Source organism: Penicillium arizonense (assembly GCF_001773325.1).
Source record: "Penicillium arizonense strain CBS 141311 chromosome Unknown PENARI_contig003, whole genome shotgun sequence".
NCBI classification, from domain to species: Eukaryota; Fungi; Ascomycota; class Eurotiomycetes; order Eurotiales; family Aspergillaceae; genus Penicillium; species Penicillium arizonense.
Window position 1 is genome coordinate 601,343 of NW_019173280.1, and position 17,838 is coordinate 619,180.

The following is a 17,838-nucleotide window of genomic DNA, read 5'->3' on the forward strand; positions in this document are numbered from 1 at the left end:
AACGCCGTGGGACGCATTTACGTACTCCCTTGAATGACACGTCTAACGCCTTTCCTAGCCGGAGAATTACTTTCTTTACAAAAGACTCACAATTTTTGACCAAAATGCACTTCTCCAAGGTAAACTCAGCAAATACACCGACATATATACGTCACTAACAAAGCCTAGACCCTCGCCACCGTGGCCACGTTTGCCATGAGCGCCTATGCCGCCCTGCCCGTCGCCAGCGTTGATTTCCAATCCTGGGAATCCTGCGACGTCGGCGCCCAGGTTTCCGGCCAGCCCAAATTCGTTGCCCGTGTCACGGCTACCCCATTGACATGCGACAAGACCCCCGTCAACCCTGACTGGAGCATCGACAACTACTCCTTTAGCGCCAAGCTCGACACCAAGGACGCCGCCTACTGCCACGGCGTTATCATCTGGAACAATGATGGCTGCTCCGGCAAGCCCACCACTTTCCTTCCCTTCGACGACAGCCCCTTCGCTGTGGGCAAGTGTCTCCCCGACATTCTGGACCCTGGCTATGTTTCCTTCAAGCTTGCTTGCGACTTCCCTGGCGCCCCATTCTAGATTTGATTAGTATCTAGTGATGATGGTCGGGATTGCTGATTGGATTCTATGAAGGTCGTGGATTGGCGATGGATACATACTTTTCCTTTATAGTGTCCTTCTCTCCTTTGTGTTTCTAATAAATCTTTAATCCGAGGATGTATCAATGGTATATGGCTGTCCCTTAATTAAAATCAATATCTGACGCCCGCTTCTGCTCCTGCGTTGTGCTATGAATGCGTCGATTCCCGTATACTTCACTTTTAGGTTGGATGATGAGACGACGACTTGTTGTTAGATAGTCAATAAAAGAGCTTATTAGAAGTTTATGCACTGCTTTTTTACTTCTATCCTATAAAGCTCAATCTAATACAGACGATATATATCGACATAGAACTTGACCATAATTGTACTCAGGTCTTGAATATATACCTCAGCGTTAACCATTTTTTCGGTTATCCATCATATTTTCCGATTTGAGTTTTTCAAAAGTCAGGTCGAAGATCTATTCGGGAAATTGAGATAAGCTAATACCTAAACTAAAGGGCAAATAAGCAGCCAAATATCCCTTGGCATGAGGTAAAATAGCCCCCAAACTTTGCTCTAACAAATTGCCGCAATTGGAACCGTGAAATGTAAACTGGCCGTGCAAACATTTCTCAATTAATTGCCTAGGTGCACACTCGCGTAATTCTCGCACTGGAGGTTTCCATGTTCAACAATAGCCGCTATGCCTCAGATTAGTACGTTGGCGCCGGGTAAACCAAAAAAAGGGATTTAAGCAAAGAAACGCCTTGCGAAGGCACCCTAAGATCTACAGGACTGACTATAAATAAGTACTTAGCGGTATGATACACCTGTTAAATATCCCAGTGCATGTCGAGACAGTTGGGGGCGGTTCGTGCCGTCTCATACCTGTGGGGCACAGGGTTGAGCCACCCACGGCCTCTACACCGGTTTCATATTGGCCGATGTTGTTTATATTTTGCTTATTTCTATTCAAATACAGCTACATAGTGACTTGAATCAATATTAGAAGAATAACTCCCAGGAAATTGCGCTAGGGAGTGCCTCAATTCCGCTTGAATCTCTCTGCGAAGATCCCCTACCAGGAAGAGGTGTGAGTTTGGCCCCCTTATGCCTGGGTGGAAGATAATTAAACATTTGCAAACATGTCGACATCTAATTGGCCCCAAAATAGCCTGATGCTCTACCTGCAGCAGCTAGCGCAGACCCCCGGCCCCATGGCCCCAGTCAATAAATGACTATTTTTGAATACCGTAATGAGGCTCTAATATGTACACCGTGGTACTTCTAGGGCTATGCTAGACGGGCTGTGAGCCACGGTAAACAGGGAAAACGGTTGAAGCTATGTTAGTTCTCATTTCACTTGGAGATAAATTTGCTGCTACACCCACAAGCTTTTCACCCAGATTCACTTCCTCTATACTTCACAAGCTGTTACTCACCTATAATCTTCCAACATGAGATTGGTTACTTCAGCCTGTCGGTTCTTCCAGGTAAAGTGAGCTGACCTAGGTATTTTGGCCATCTGTTAATATTAATAAAGCTCATCTTCACTATCGTCGTCCTCGGCCTCTCAATCACTCTCGCCAAAGGCCAACAACTCGGCTCAGTGCCCTCTGAAACAAGCTATGGCGCTTTCTCTGGTGGTATCGGTGTACTTGCTGCACTGATTGGCACCGTCGCTATCCATATTGACTCGTTGGATGGGATCGTCACCTGGGTCCTCGACGGCGTTTCCGCCCTAGCATTGCTTGCTGCCGGTATCGTAAGTCTGGATTATTGAAAAGCATCGCACTTAGTGGTTGCCACATCAAGGAGTAATAGCTGACGAAATATTCCATCTTAGATCTTCGCCGTTCGCCTTCACGGAACGAGCTGCTCCGACCCGGATACCTTGTTTGGAAATGTGCTGCTCAGCGGCGGCTGTATCACAACCAACGACGGAATATATACTGGCTGTTATTGGGATGAGAAGCACCTGAAGTCTAGGTGTACCTCTGCTACTGCAGATACCGCGTTCATGTTCTTGGGCTTTATCATGTGTATCGGTGTGCTGATTGCGTCTTTCATCTTCCGCAACAAGCGCTAGATTGAAGCCATGATTGGATTCTTTATATTCTGTCCTGCCCTATACTGAAGCCCAACTTAACTTGTGTTGCTACTTCCTTCTCGATGGCCGCACAGCTCGAATATACCCCCCATATGAGATATAATGATATGACACAGCGGTGGATTTTGGTTCAATTTGCGTAACGATTCTGCGGACGGTTAATACTGCCGAATGAACTTATTTTTCAAGTTCCAAACCTCTTAAACAGAAGTACAGCAGGGGTTCTAGATGTGTATACGGTGAAGTATGGACAGTCTCTACAAGATTGAGTGCCTCCGGTTGGAGTGGTCAATCATGTTAGACTATGTAAACCTTGAAAGCCGAAGGTGTGAAAGGATGTATGGCCTATGACTGTAGACACAACTGATTCCAACCTGTGCTCAGATAGAGATAACCTATTATAACCGCGTATTAGATAGAATATCAACTGAAGCTTTGCTTTTGAATACTCTTTGTGATGAGCCTTCTTCATCTCATTCCTAATTTGTCCTGCAAAGAGTGAAAATAGAGAAGAGATGAGGACCTTTGTCGCCTGCACGAAAAATACAGTATAAAGCATTTTCCAAACGTATCAACCAACTGGTCGCAGGCTAGCCAAATAATCAATGTTGAGTACTGAAAAGGAAACGCTCATAATATACAGGAGGATGCTGTAGTACGTAGATATGGCTAACCCAAAAAAAAAAGCAGCAGCCATGAGAAGCAAAGAAAAGTTAAAAAAAGATCATGCACGCTCGATAGTGAATTGCAAAGAAACCTCCCATTTCTGGCCACCAGTGCCATATCCACCACCAAGTCTGTTCCGAATCAAGCTAGAGATCTTCTCACGCAGCCGAGCAAGATTATCCTCAGTTCCAGTAACCCGCAACTTGAGATTGGCCATGCATAGCCCGTAATGGACCTGCCAAAAACGGGCGTCATCGATGCCAAATACAGCTGGGTCGGCTTCAATATCCTTGATCACATCGGAGACGCCTTGGCCGGAGTAGGACATCAGAAGCATAGAACCAAGAGTCTTCACCAAGCGCACTCCCATGAAACACATCGAAAATGCGATAGTTCCGGATAAAAGCTTATCGAGCCAATCGTAGATCCGGATCGAGACCAGAGGCAACAACAACAGCAGTGTTGAGCATGAAAGAGTCAAGAAATGAGATGGGTTGCTCAGAACCGACGGGAGAGACTCAATGTATGCAAAGCGCATAGCCTTCCCAATGCGAGCATGGTTCTTGAGTCCAATTGCCGAGACAAGCGTGGAAGAGATCGCCAACACGGCAGTGATATCCACACTACCCAGCGAAACACGGTCATGCTCATGCAAATGATGAGGCTCATGGCCCGCCTTCTCAAGGAAATGCTGCAGATTATGCGAGATAAGGTCCAGCCCCATAAACAAGAGGAGAACGCACATGGCGAACCCAGCCAGGACTTCAGCACGTTCCAGACCGAATGGGTGGCGGATACTTGATCTCTTCCACACTTCGAAATTACCCAACACATCCACTGCAACGCATAACAGGGCTCCGAGTGAATCGAATAGGATTAAGTGTGATAATGCTGTCATGGCTAAGGAACCGTGCGCTGTCCAGAGGGTGTACGCCGCAACGAACATGTGGCAGACACTCCACCAGAACCGGGTCTTTTGGTCTTTTGACATGCTGGCTCGGCATTCTTTAAGTGTTGGCATTGGGAGGGAGTTTGGGAGGGCTAGGGGGGCGCGAGGGGGAGGCTCGAGGAAGATCTGGTGTGAGATGCTACTGTGCTTGTACTTGTGGCCGCGACGTTGTCCAATGTTCTGAAAGAGAATTGATTAGTATCTTCCTATTCAGATAGTGGAATTGGGATTGGATTCACCGATTTCACTACTGGGCTCTTGGCCATAACAGTAGTATTGAAATTGAACGGCCCCGCCGCAGTCGTGTCGCTGGAGCCATTTTCGATCGGCGACACTGCGTCTTCGGGCGCAGGACTTAAGTTGAAAGATGATTTCGTAGGGCTTAAACGGTCTTTGCTCCCGACGTCCATCACACCCTTTGGGAATGAGGCATTGAGTGGCGACAGGGAATCGCGATCGATGGGTATCCCTGAGTTGATCTCGGAGGCATGTTGATCATCCGCTGGCGGGGTGGGGGTGCGCGGGGGAATGGGGAGCGGGAGGTTCGAAGCCATCGCGCTGGCTTTGCGAACACGGTTTCGTTATGTGATAGCTGCTATATACACATGGGAAGGTTGAGGCGAGGGTGATGAACCCCCCGGATGATCCCCGGTGTTTCTGTCGATCCCATCACGTGATAGATCTAAACATTTAGCGTGTTCCCATATAGACAGGATAATAGTTTGTAATTCCACCTCTTCTTCCCTTATCCATCGAAAATTCATCATGGGGATTTGTGATTGTGTTCATTTCAAAAGCTCCCTATCTCGTTCCTTCACAGCCTTACTCTGGGAAGCACTTCGAACCGTCACTTAGAATGTTTCGTCGGCTTCAGTTCCGCGTACTCTGCTAGTGACCACGTAAGTCACATATGGCAAAACGCACGAGGGAAAAGATAGCCACTAGAGATCCGAAAGCAGCCTGGCCAACAGCTTCATAACACATGGTCTTGTAGTATGGAAAGTGAGCCTCTCTGTCAAAAATCTCAAAGGAGTGTTGAAAACCGTGGACGGAGCTGGCAATGTAGCTTTCAACGAGAAGAACCAACCCAGGGCAAATTGGAGGCAGCCAAAGTGATCCAGCACGTGGTTCTTCTTTAGATCCTGTTACACTGTATCAGTGAAATTGAGAACACGTCCTTCCTCAACATGGAATGGGTTGTTCGTATACTCAAGTTCTGAGTCGGGACCTTCGATTCATGGCGATATCTAAGAGGAAGTACCGCAAAGCTGTCACACTTTGTCTAAGAGATGATATACTGGGAAGGCAGACTAGGAAAAGCGATCTCTCTGGATGATGCTAACGAAAAAGAGAATCTAAGAAAAAGATCCCAAGATCAAAGAGAAAGCAATCGAGAGTCAGGTGTTTTGACTTGCTCAGTCATAATTTACGAGATTACTTACAAGACTAAGTAATTTTGTGTACAAAGACAAAAATGACTCAGTATGTAGAGAATTTGGTTGACAGCCTGAATGGACTAAGAGCAGATACTATGTTCTAACCTTTGCCCTGCATGACAGACTAAAAGCTGCTGTTGCTAGCTATCATTGCTTATATACCGAGAAGTGCCCCCTTAACCTCCTCACCGTCCAACTGTATCTTGAGCAGTTTGGTCTCATTGCAAGCGTATATAGCGCCCTTTTCGCCGAAACAAAAGTTAGAAACCCCACCGGGTATATTAATAGTGCCTATCAACACACCACTAGGGTCCCAGACCTCGATGCCGTCAGTACAACCAGCATAGACATTGCCATGGGTATCGCATTTGATTCCGTCCGGTACTTTTCCCGGGGCATAAGCGAAAACCCGGCGATTTGCCAAGAATGGTTCAGAGCAGCCCTTTTTAAGGACAACATCGAACGCATAGATGTGTGAAGGACCGGTCTGGAGCAGCGGCACTGATGACGAGCCGTGGACTGCGCCTGTATCTGTCACGTACAGAGTATCGAGTTCCGGTGAAAAGCATAAGCCATTTGGTCGAGCAAATCCGTCTGCAACAGCTCGGACAGATCCCTTCCTAGGATCGTAGCGGTATACGTGGTTTGGCAACTGCGGTGGAGGTCGAATGCCCTGATGAAAGCCATATGGAGGGTCTGTAAACCAAATAGACCGGTCATGGGGATGGACGATCACGTCGTTGACAGAATTGAACGGGATTCCATGGAACGATTCGATCACAGTTTCAAAGACTGTATCACCACTGGCAACGGATGGAACCGCAAGTTTGATAATCCCTGATGGATCTTTCGGGTCCCTCGAGCCCTGTGCGCAAAGAAGGATGTTTTCCGAGTCAAAATTGACACCACCGTTTAGCATTGCACCAGTAATAGTTGGGAATGTGATATTCTCAACTTCGGTCACGTGTGGTCCGGTGACGAGATTCGGCTCAGCATCGTAGACCCTGGTGAGCTTGACAAGCTTGTTGGCAGTTGCTGGGTTCGCTTGGTCGGAAGTAGTGGCCAACTGATTTGAAGTCACGAAGACGCTGCGTGTGGGTGCATGGTAAATACACGCTTCATGGTAAAGAGGTAAATCACCTCCATCCGCCAGAATGGAAACTTGAGGGTTGGCACCTAAAATCTTGTCGAAATTTGAGGGTTGATGTTTATGAAAGTTGACTTGGATGTTGGCCATAGCGAACAACCTTTGCGGGGATTCAGAGTACTCTCAATGTTTTGCACTAAAATTATTGAAATCGTTCTTCTCATGTATACAGAAATTCAGCATCATAATCATTATTATGACCCGAGCGGCTATGCATATGCTTGGCTAACATTAAGGAAAAAAAAATGAGAACTCGAGTTGGGCTGAAACTCAAATCCATAAGCAATAGCCGTTTGTTGGATTAACTCAATTGCCGACATACATTATCCATCCAAATCGGTAATCGGTAGGCAATATAATGTGCCAACTTACCCCGCGTTTTAAGACAAGACCCAATCAGTCCCAGCAGTGAGACATGCGTGAAGCTTATCTCCAGAGTTTATCCATGGACTATAAAAGCTTGATTTATAGCTCTAGGTGCGACAAACTACCTGGTCTCTCGATCTCTCCGCATAACATTTCAGAGCAGTTGGCAGGATAAATGTATATCGATGTAGATTCTATCGGTAAAAGCTCTGATGTTCTCAGGGGTTGCTCTGCTCATCTTAACAATGCCATGGCATTTTGCTGTTTCGGCAATTGCAGGTCATTGGTGCGAAGTTAGTTTGATGGCTTGATGCCCCAGACTTTAACACCATTGTGGCTCGTATGCCACACTCCAGATCCGAACGTCTGCAAAGTTGGTTTCCTGCCACAATAACTTGTCGGTCGAAACAATATTGCCGAAGGGAACCAAGAAGTATGGTCTAAGCAAAGTTTGACGCCACCCCCGGTATTGCTGGCCTTCGAAATGGCTCTAGAACACCCAAAGAAGCCGGAGATTATTTATCCCCGACTCTTATCTTCTATTCAACCCAGTTCAGTCAATTGCCGATATAATGATGTCTAGCGGCCCGCTATCGGTGACTGAAATGATAGCATTTGGCACTAAACCTACACCTTGGCACTCTGTGGGGAGACCAGTTATCTATGCGGTCAGGTGTCTAAGGCGAAGGTTTGCGCCCTGCTCGTATAGTATAGGGCTTCAGTTTGAATTTTCGACCTCAACGGGCCCAAACAACTAATGTAGCCGAAGACTTATTTCCCGTAACAGGACACTATATTAGGATGTACATTTCTCGGCATTTCGCTGCTAAAGCAGTTCACTAAGCTACTACATTCCGCGACAAACTTTTAGTGACTTTCTCCGAGTTGTATTTAACAATTTGTGATATACACTGCATCACTCGCACCGGAGCTACAGCATGAAACTACAAGGAAATAACCTCTTTGCTGCCGTGACGGCGTTGACGGCGCTTGGTTTCATGCAGATTGGGTACGTCAATGGGAGCTTGGCTTTGCAGGTTTCAATAGACATGATTGACCAGATATAGGTATGACAATGGCCTCATGGGAGGCCTCGTGAACCAAAGTGCGTTCAATAAGACATTCGATTCGCCTAATTCGACCATGGTTGGCCTTATTGTTTCTATCATGGAGGTCGGCGCATTTTTTGGGAGTATATGTACTGCGTTCATAGGCGAAAACATTGGACGCAAGAAAAGTATTGCTATCGGTGTCGTCACCCTGATCGTCGGATCAGTTCTACAAGCTACAGCTTATCATCGAGCGCACCTCATCGTCGGACGGATTGTCTCTGGCATTGGCCTTGGCATGGTGAACTCGACAGTCCCAGTAATGCAGGCCGAGTTTGCTCCGAAGGCTTCCCGGGGATTGTGTATGTGCTACCGTCTGCCAAATACCGCGATACTGAATACTGACATGGAACAGTTGTCTGTATGCAACTATCCACCCTTAATTTTGGAATTCTCTTAGTGTATTGGATTGATTACGGCTTCTCCGCACAAACCGCTAGCTACTCCTGGCGTGTACCCGTTATCCTCCAGTGCGCATTTCTTTTCCCTATGCTTGTACTACTGCTCCTTGTGGACGAGACCCCGCGGTGGCTTGCAGCCCATGACTACCATGACGAAGCATTGGATGTCCTTCGCCGATTAAATCATGGAAAGATGCCCGACTCTGATATACTAGCCCTCCATGAAGATATCGTTCGCACTGTTGCCGTTGAAAAGGCTATCGGAGCTGGATCTTGGAAAGACCTTCTCAAGAATGATAAGATCCAGAGTCAGAGGCGATTCTTCATTGCGTGTGCCATTCAGATATTCCAGCAACTAGGCGGAATCAACGCTATCATTTACTACTCTGGGACATTGTTTGAGAAGTCTGTTGGATTCTCAGCGCATATGTCTAGCTTGATGTCGGGCTTTCTGCAAACATGGTTCTTTGTCGCCTCCTTTATTCCATGGTTTCTCATTGATCGCATCGGTCGACGTCCACTATTGTTGTCGATGGTTTCAGTCATGGCCGCTGTGATGGTTGTGCAGACGGCTCTCATTTACCAGGTTCAGAATAGTACGGCCATCGCTCACCAGTGTGGCATTGCAGCAGCAGCAATGCTTTTCATATTCCAAGGGGCGTTCACTATTGGTTTTCAAGCAACTGTTTGGGTAAGTCTACCTCAGACGCAGTAACTGTTCTAGCTAACCAGTTCTTCAAGGTCTATCCATCAGAGATCCTACCTTTACGGCTGCGGCAACGTGGATCGTCAATAAGTACAGCCGCCAATTGGATTTGCAATTATCTTATTGTACAGATAACGCCACCAGCAATCAGCAATATTGGCTGGAAGACCTACATTATCTTCGCTGTATTGAATACTCTCTGGGTCCCCATAATCTATCTCTTCTTCCCAGAGACCAAAGGTCAGAAAATGTGTTATGATTTCTGGACCAATGCTAACAAAAGACTAGGCCTTCAGCTTGAAGATGTTGACCGACTCTTCGCAGGTGATGACGAGCATGTGGCAGCGGAATTGTTTGCTGCCAAGCCTGCTGTGGAGTACGCTGAAATGGCGGGGAAAGAAGCGGCTTAGCTTTGCAATGTACAGTATGTACTCGTCACATGAGGAGGATAACAGGAATCTCTGTTATGTACTCGCGATCACCTTGTGTACCTGACGGTAGGCTGCAATTTTTTGTGTTCAAAGCTCGGAACGGCTTTATGTTACTTGTCTTTGCAGTCAGTTCGTCTTATTATTTTGCCTTAAATGTCAGATGCGCCATTAGTTTATTGAAGGTTCCCGGCAGATGCCAAGCCAAAATGCATCAACCTGTCTTGGTGTCACGGTCTGTACTGTATCCGGCCAATTGGAGATATCAATGACTCTGTATTTTATTTACCCCTATTTCACACTATTTATGGGTCTATTCTAGTTACACAAGTTATGCCATCGGTTGCATAAACCGCACCTCGGTAATGCTGTCGTTCCCAGCTGTAAAGGGGCAAAGGCCTTCGGTAAAAGGTATTTACCTTCTAGATCGAGCGCCCTTTCTCTTCTGCTTCTCATATGTGACCTAATCGCTTACTCCTTTCCGGAGAAGTGCAGCCGATTACATCGTATTTTTGTAAGCGTTTAACGTCAGCTTTATGCAGACTCGGAGGGGTTCGAGACCTCACACAAAGTAGCGATTTAATAAATGAAGCTTACTTTTGTAACTTCATATATTTTGAAGGCGTTTTTGGCTCCCATTCCTTACCCTGGCCCAAAGAATTGAAGGAGGTGGGGGTGGGTTTGCTGTTCGAAGACAAATATCAAACCTTAAGATCAGTCGATCGGGTCAAAAGGGCATTAAGCCGGCTGCTCCAAAGGCAATTTTTTAATAAGATGGGATTGAAAAGGGCTGGGTTCGTGCGGAAGGGCAGGCGTAGAGTAAGTCTAGTTTGTCAATATGGTTGATCCCGTTCCGTATCTTGATTATAACCATCCGACCTTAATAACGCTTTAAGGCCGCAAATCAGCCGATATCAAATATAATACCGGCGTTCGCAAATTTCGTCAAACTTTGGTGTTAATTGACTTTCGTGGCTGTCGGGTATCGAGAGTCGGAACTTCCCCTTCGTACGAGAAATGGTCGACGAATTAAACAGCTTTTCGAGCCAATGAAGGCCAATTTTATTAAACGCTACCCCTTCAAATCTCCAATTATTCGGGATGTTATCGAACCATGTTCCGATTGTTGCGAGAGGGTGGTGGCTTTGTATAGACAACACTTCTTTGTTCACACGCCCAGCTCTTGTGAGTTGTGCTCGATAGAGAAATCCATTGAGTTGGAGAATCATGGGCTAAAACTCAAACTTTTAGTAGAAGCTGACTGGACTGTATAAACAGAATATTTTGGATCCTTAGTTACTAATAACAAATAGTTTAAGCATTTTCTTCGTTTACTGACAAATTATGTTTTTGGCATGAATCATCGCTTTTGACGCTTTGACACTCAAACTGAGTAAATAGACGATTTGTTGAAGGTTGGTGGGTTGGGGGGGAGGCTATTTTTCTTCTGAAGTTTATCGGCATTAGAACCATGTCTCCGCGCACACGGCGGTTGAATTATGGTGGTAGGTCCTATTCCAGAATACTTGTATGATATTAGTCGAGCTGGCGAGAAGTCACTCCATGAAATGCCGATTGGTCATCGCATTAGCCGTCACACGCAATTTAGCTTTGTTTTGGGGGGCCGCCCGGTAGGGGGGAGGGAGACATGGACAGACCGCAAATCCCATGCTGACAACGGCAATTATTGGTGGATAGCTTAGAAAAAGGGTGAGGAAAAGCTTTCATAGAGTGGCCGCATTTCCCAAAGGTGCCGGAGCCGGCCATACAAAACGATACTTATTCAGTTTTCTTCCCTGTCTTCGTTCCACACCTGGGACAAGTAAAGCAGACATGGTTCTCAACAACGACCTCAATGGAAGACTTGCCTTAATTACGGGTGCTTCAGGAGGGTAATGTTCTCGTTCATTCATATAATGCTCGTCGCTAACAACTTGCCAAAAGCATTGGAGCAGCTTGCGCCCGTGATCTGTTCGCTCATGGGGCACATCTAGCATTGACATATTCCACAAATAAATCAGCTGTCGAAGCCCTCATTGACGAGCTGAAAACGCAAGACCCATCCCGTCGGGTCACGTCTCATAAAGTGGATGTCGGCAATGCGGATGATATTGCAACCCTTTATGAACAAATCCAATCGCTTCACGAGCAGTCTGGACCGGATATCCTGATTTCAAACGCAGGCTACGGCAAACGAATTTCAAACATTGTCGACATCTCGCTCGAAGAATTTCAAAAGATGATACAAGTCAATCTTTTGTCCTCCTTCCTGCTGTCTAAGCTCGCTGTCCCATACATGGTCTCTCAACAGTGGGGAAGAATCATCTTTATGTCATCGATTGCGGGAATCGGGGGCGGAATAAATGGTTGTCATTACGCTGCTAGCAAGGCTGGGCTCACTGGCATGATGAAGAACTTAGCTACTAAACTGGCTCAGGACGGGGTCACGGTTAATGATGTGGCACCGGCGATGATTGGTGATACCGGAATGATCCCAAACGCCAAATCCCTAGAAGGGACATCTGGAGATGTGTCCAACATTCCGGTGGGTCGGTTAGGTACACCGCAGGAATGTGCTAATGTGGTAACGATGCTCTGCAAGACCGGTTATATGACTGGACAAAGTATTCTGCTTGCTGGCGGTTTGAAATGACAGATAGCTTACACCGCTACGACGGGGCTTGGTTGGAATTCTCTTTTGTCTTTTACTTATAGCCACATCGAAATCTTTTGAGACCTAAGAAACGTCTTGTACCTACTATGAGGATGATTGGTTCCACTTACGGTCGTTATCTAACGCAATTTTGATAAGCTTTACTGAAGCCTTTGGTATGCTTGGTATTTCTTTTAGACGCACTGTTCTCGCGCAATAATGCGGTGAAAACTCCATTTGTCTTTGTTCATATACTACTAGGTTCTTGCTAATTGTGCTCTCTTGCCAACTGTGGACCTCCGAGTTGAGATTTGTAAAATGATACTTTAGAAGAAACCTCAGTTGCGCGAAAAGAGAGCAATAACGTTCAAAATAGGAGGAATTTGGCGCAACTAACTCTGGATTCGGCTTTGTGATTGGGGAGGCGATGAAATAAGAGAAGGGAAATCTAATACAGGCAACTTCAAAGGACCTATTTACGTTTTCAAAATGAGGAAGGTGTCAAAATGGATTATAGCCAAGTGCTTCATTGATGTTTCTTTATCACAAAAACCACTTGAGAATCTTTGACCCACCCGCAAGGCTTTCTATCGGAATAAGCTCATACGACACGGCTCCGCTACACAACGTCTTTGCTCCCTGCGGGAGTCCTCTCGTGCGTGTCGGGCTCCTAGAGTAGATTTCCAAATAGCTGAGTATTGACAAGGTATTAGTGCGTAACCTACTGCAAATGGCGGAGGATCCGATACGCTCTGGAGCAAATATTACTGCGGCCTGAAAGGTCTTTCATACGGATGACCGTGTTTTCAATCACCTCCCGCAAAGAGTCCAAGTCGTATGTTGAGTCAATTACCGATGATACATCTTGAAGACACGAATTGAGGGCCACAGCAGCGTGGAGTACTTTCAGACTTGTCACCCCACTGAGTAACCGGAGATAATTTCGCAGTAGCGGAGCTTCCTACAGCCCTGTGGATAGATATCAAGGCTTTACTAGAGCTGTTGCATATTCCCCTGGATGTCGGAAGAAACAAAGGTGATATAGAATGGTGGAAAGGTCGGTGTAAAAGGAGGTAGAGATGATGTGCGTAAGTCTGCAAACGTACCAATATGCGTAGCTAGTAGAATCCAAAATGCTTGGGGAGCCGTCGACCATATAAGTCAAGTCCCATTGTTTTTGTTCCTTGGCTATCGCTCTATCGATTTCAAGCATTAAATGTTGATGCAGCCGCGAACGGCCCGATATATGACGACAGATCTCAGTAGAAAGCCGGAAAAGCCGAACCTTGTCCAGCATGACCGACAGTTGCGTAGGCTCGCCACGACTAGACGGATGCAAATTGCTTGATATCAGAATCATTGACATTGGCAGGTAAGGAGAACTTGATGGCGAGAAGATATGACATATCAACATCCCGAAATAGCATGCCCTGATACGTATGTAATGTTAAGAGTCCAGCGTCGCCATCTTTCTGTCTCAATGGGGCTTAGGCCCACATTACACCCAATGCGATGCCAATGTCCGCTAACTCCCTTGCCACTTTACTGTGTTACCTCGTTCCCAAGTAGTCGCCCTACTTCTTCGGCAATACACATCACTCTCTCCTCGGTCAATCGCCTTCCTATGATCTGCACTGCCACCGGTGCGCCATGATACTCTGCCGGGTCATCTGATACGCCGTTAGTATTTGTCTTTTATAGAAGCCGTGTTACTTACATTCAGCCTGCACAGTCTCGTCAATATCTGACAACGGCTTCAACTTCTCGTTTTTGATATCGATAGCCTTGTCAGCATACGTGACTGGTACCACGACGCTAGTAAAATCGAGAATGTTGATAGCACTGGCGTATCCGTAATACTTGAATTGATTATGTCGGATAGCCGCGGTAGGCGTAATAGGAGCAATGATAGCATCTAGCTCTTTGTCTAGCTCCTTTTCAAATTGACGGATTTTGGAAAGATATTCGCATTGGTAGTCCCATTTCTGAAGCTGCACATCCCAAAGTTCATTGACGTTCATCTTTGGCAGGTTTGGGCTCACTAGATCGGCGATATTCGGGATCGCTGGCTCTCCAGAAGCTTTGAGAACACCGAATATATCCTAAGGAGTATCAGTGGCCGTCTTTCCTAAGTATATTAAAAGACTTACAGTTCCCCCGTCAGATGCGTAGATGCGATTGGCAAGACTAACACCATGTGCATGCTTGTAAGGTTCCCAAGGATGGACTGTATGCCCAGCTTCACTGAGCTTATCGACAACAGTTTGAACTGCTCGTAGAACCGGTGGATGAGGCAGAACCTGTGAGAGCGGGTAAGCGGTCTTGCAAAAGTTTGTTGACAAAGAGAAAAGCTTACGTTGCCGTCACATGAATAGTAGCCTAGAGTCAATCCGCTGGAGGATATCTTGGCCTTGATAGCCTCCTCTTCGTCTCTTCGCCACGGCATTGGAATAACCTTTGAGTCGTAGGACCAAGGTTCCTGAGAGAGAACAGATGTAACAAAGAGTCGCATGTCAGCTACGGAATGGGCAAGTGGTCCACATACGCTGTGGATGGTCTCTTGCCCTTCCATGCTGTTGGCCATCTTAGCGTAGGGAAGACGGCCATGACTAGGTCGGAGACCGTAAAGGAAATTAAAGGCTGCCGGAACTCGTATCGAGCCACCTGGTTGTTCCTTTCAGCTTTTTATCAAACATAAAAGAAGGCTCAAGTTGCATCTACTCACCAATGTCAGTTCCAACCCCTATCACACCACCACGCAATGCGACGATAGCACCCTCTCCCCCGGAGCTCCCTCCACAAGACCAGTTCTTGTTCCGAGGATTCGTGGTACGGCCATGGATGTTATTGATAGTCTCGCACACCATCAGACTTTGGGGTACGGAGGTCTTGACGTATAGTACCGCACCAGCGTTGAGAAGCATGGTCGTAAGGACAGAATTATCTTTATCTTTCTTTCCAATCCAAGAAACGTAACCCATAGTAGTGTCAAGACCCTGTTCTCATTAGCTGTAGTCCATGATAGTTGTATAGATTGACTTACCTTTACGCGGAGTTGGTCTTTCAATGAAATGGGCAGTCCGTGCAATGGCCCGATTGGCTTCTTGTGCTCTGCAAGGTAACCATCCAGATACTGCGCTCTGGCTAGCGCTATATCTGGGAAAAACTCATGAATGCAATTTGTCTGTAGTGGATTAACAATTCTTGTTTTTCATAGCTTCGTAGGGCACTCGACTCACCAACTGATGCGCCAGCGCGGCTCTCTTGCAAAAAGCCCTGGTGACCGCAACCGAGGTAAGCTTTCCAGTAGCTAGCTTTTGAACCAACTCTGTAGCTGAGTATTCAGTAATAACCAGTTCTTCCAGTGTGAGGTGTCCACTCGTCCTTGGGAATGACATGACAGAGCCGTCAGCGGGGTGAGTTTTGATGCGCCATTCTGGAGGAATCGACGCCTCAAGGTCACTCCTCTTCTTCGTTGCGAGGGATTCCCAGTCCATATCGGAATTATAAGCTGATGGATAGGCAGGCGGATGCTATTGCTATTGAAAGAAAAGGGAAGGAACATATAAATAGCTTGAAATTCTTATGCGGGGTCTGTCCAGTAACTGACCGGGGTTTGAGTTCCCCCGGGGTTTGTGTCCCCCAAAAACTGAACGTAACAAGCTAGGAACGGATGGAAGTAGCCGAATGGATTAGCGTTGAGATAGGAAAACAGTACGATACCGCGTGTAGACATGAGACAGGTACTTAAATCATTTCCTATCAAGTCATTGCGGGGCATTCCTTTAAGGTTTCACTTAGTATTAACTCTCCAGTATTCCTCATGATTTTCAGAGCTGGTTTGCGCTAGTTAAGCATTCTCCCTTACCGGCAATTGCTAACCGTTCGGTCGGATGCCAGTTCACTCCCATATCATGTCGCAACCCACGGGAGCGTAAGACTAAATTGTATAGTGCCCTGTGCGCATTACTTCTAAAGATACAAATCGAGATACTCGCGGTAGGTAGTCTGGAACTAGTGAGAAACTCGCATCCACGTCGCGTTCAAAGGTCGCAATGTTGTTGCACATCACACCCATAATTTAGAGTGTCGGCAATGCTCGCAACTAGTGAACGCGTTCTGGTTTCGGCGATAAGATTCAGATATTACTCTCGGCCCAATCCATCGCGCCAATTGAGAGGTTCCGGTCGTCCGAACAGCATGTGGAGTCCGATACGTATTAATAACTGGGGATGGGGATAACGAGATTTATCTCCGGTCTCCAGTTTTAGATAACCGAGTGGTTATTAAACAGCCCTTCCGTACTTCGTAGTAGAAACACTGGTTCTAGAAGAGCCCTGACCTGTTACATCCTAGGATAAATCCGTAACATATTGTGAAAATTAGAAACACGGCTGGGTTAATTAACCTTAATATCACAACAAGGAGATACAATTTTAGACTCTATTCGATGAGTGGACTGATATACGGCAATGGATGGATATGGATCTGATCACTTGGGTAGGGATGCGTCTTCGATTTCTAGGCTCCCTGCTAAAGTTGCCAGATTCTGGATGGAGCTTTCATCGTCTTTGCAACTTGGTCGATTATTCACACAAGGATATTGTAGAGCGTAGTCATCTTGCACGAGGTTACTCCGGTAGAGCGTGTTGCGAGGGGTAAATAAGCCAAGTTCTGTAGTTTAATTGACAATTCGATTCATGCATTCATGTTTTAGGCCCAAATAAAGCAGAGCCTTTTTGAGGGCCGTATTTGGTGATCATTGACCACGACTTTCAGGTATAATCAGTTCGTCCAACGCGCTCTTTCCCTCTCTTTCCCGCTCTCTCTCTCTTCTATTTCTACTCTGGACCTCGGCTGCAACCTACAAGATGCACATCCATGTTTCCTCTATCATTTTAATCCATATGTGTATATTCGCAAACATCCGGTAGTATTTGCCCACGATCATGACGACCAATATCTGCCAAGTATGCTCTAACTTAACCCACTTCGATATTAACAACACGAGATAAGATTATTAGCATATCGCCTATAATGCCTACGGCGGTAACCTCGTCGCTAGCACTAGCGATAATAACGCGCTTCATTCTTTATCGCTTCGTATGGAATCTGATGATGTCATCGCTACCTCTAAGGAGTGCAATTAGGTGAGATCGATCAAATATTTATATTCTAGCTTTTAGCTTTTAGGTAGAAACATTGACGCTACTAGAAACGAATATAACCAAATTATTCTTACAGAATTCGAGCTCCAGGACATCCACGATTGACAAAACTCTGTTGGT

General features: G+C 46.3%; 8 protein-coding genes across 8 annotated transcripts; 5 read left to right on the forward strand and 3 right to left on the reverse strand.

Moving 5' to 3' along the window:
- Positions 1-104: 104 nt before the first annotated feature.
- On the forward strand, positions 105-573 carry ccpA (the record flags this gene model as incomplete). The annotated part of the gene is made up of 2 exons (XM_022628755.1): positions 105-119; positions 169-573. The coding sequence occupies 2 exons, from the start codon at positions 105-107 to the stop codon at positions 571-573; spliced, it is 420 nt and encodes a 139-aa protein (XP_022491605.1).
- A 1,463-nt stretch (positions 574-2,036) lies between these two features.
- PENARI_c003G08911 (MARVEL domain-containing protein) lies at positions 2,037-2,668 on the forward strand (the record flags this gene model as incomplete). Its single annotated transcript, XM_022628619.1, has 3 exons — positions 2,037-2,072; positions 2,123-2,344; positions 2,426-2,668. The coding sequence occupies 3 exons, from the start codon at positions 2,037-2,039 to the stop codon at positions 2,666-2,668; spliced, it is 501 nt and encodes a 166-aa protein (XP_022491425.1).
- Positions 2,669-3,413: 745 nt separating this feature from the next.
- Positions 3,414-4,858, reverse strand: PENARI_c003G10557 (cation efflux family protein family; the record flags this gene model as incomplete). Its single annotated transcript, XM_022628736.1, has 2 exons — positions 3,414-4,484; positions 4,544-4,858. 2 exons carry the CDS (start codon positions 4,856-4,858, stop codon positions 3,414-3,416), a joined length of 1,386 nt encoding a protein of 461 aa, XP_022491368.1.
- Positions 4,859-5,894: 1,036 nt separating this feature from the next.
- Positions 5,895-6,977, reverse strand: PENARI_c003G03687 (SMP-30/gluconolactonase/LRE family protein; the record flags this gene model as incomplete). The annotated part of the gene is made up of 1 exon (XM_022628253.1): positions 5,895-6,977. One exon carries the CDS (start codon positions 6,975-6,977, stop codon positions 5,895-5,897), a length of 1,083 nt encoding a protein of 360 aa, XP_022491913.1.
- A 1,214-nt stretch (positions 6,978-8,191) lies between these two features.
- Positions 8,192-9,879, forward strand: PENARI_c003G01948 (sugar porter family MFS transporter; the record flags this gene model as incomplete). Its single annotated transcript, XM_022628136.1, has 5 exons — positions 8,192-8,262; positions 8,321-8,664; positions 8,718-9,454; positions 9,496-9,709; positions 9,758-9,879. The coding sequence occupies 5 exons, from the start codon at positions 8,192-8,194 to the stop codon at positions 9,877-9,879; spliced, it is 1,488 nt and encodes a 495-aa protein (XP_022491989.1).
- A 1,851-nt stretch (positions 9,880-11,730) lies between these two features.
- On the forward strand, positions 11,731-12,550 carry PENARI_c003G07200 (SDR family NAD(P)-dependent oxidoreductase; the record flags this gene model as incomplete). Its single annotated transcript, XM_022628506.1, has 2 exons — positions 11,731-11,789; positions 11,842-12,550. The coding sequence occupies 2 exons, from the start codon at positions 11,731-11,733 to the stop codon at positions 12,548-12,550; spliced, it is 768 nt and encodes a 255-aa protein (XP_022491482.1).
- Positions 12,551-14,092: 1,542 nt separating this feature from the next.
- PENARI_c003G09099 (amidase) lies at positions 14,093-16,047 on the reverse strand (the record flags this gene model as incomplete). Its single annotated transcript, XM_022628633.1, has 8 exons — positions 14,093-14,220; positions 14,268-14,652; positions 14,701-14,850; positions 14,907-15,029; positions 15,096-15,214; positions 15,276-15,546; positions 15,594-15,734; positions 15,790-16,047. 8 exons carry the CDS (start codon positions 16,045-16,047, stop codon positions 14,093-14,095), a joined length of 1,575 nt encoding a protein of 524 aa, XP_022492069.1.
- Positions 16,048-17,499: 1,452 nt separating this feature from the next.
- Positions 17,500-17,700, forward strand: PENARI_c003G00013 (uncharacterized protein; the record flags this gene model as incomplete). The annotated part of the gene is made up of 2 exons (XM_022627997.1): positions 17,500-17,520; positions 17,575-17,700. 2 exons carry the CDS (start codon positions 17,500-17,502, stop codon positions 17,698-17,700), a joined length of 147 nt encoding a protein of 48 aa, XP_022491329.1.
- Positions 17,701-17,838: the final 138 nt, after the last annotated feature.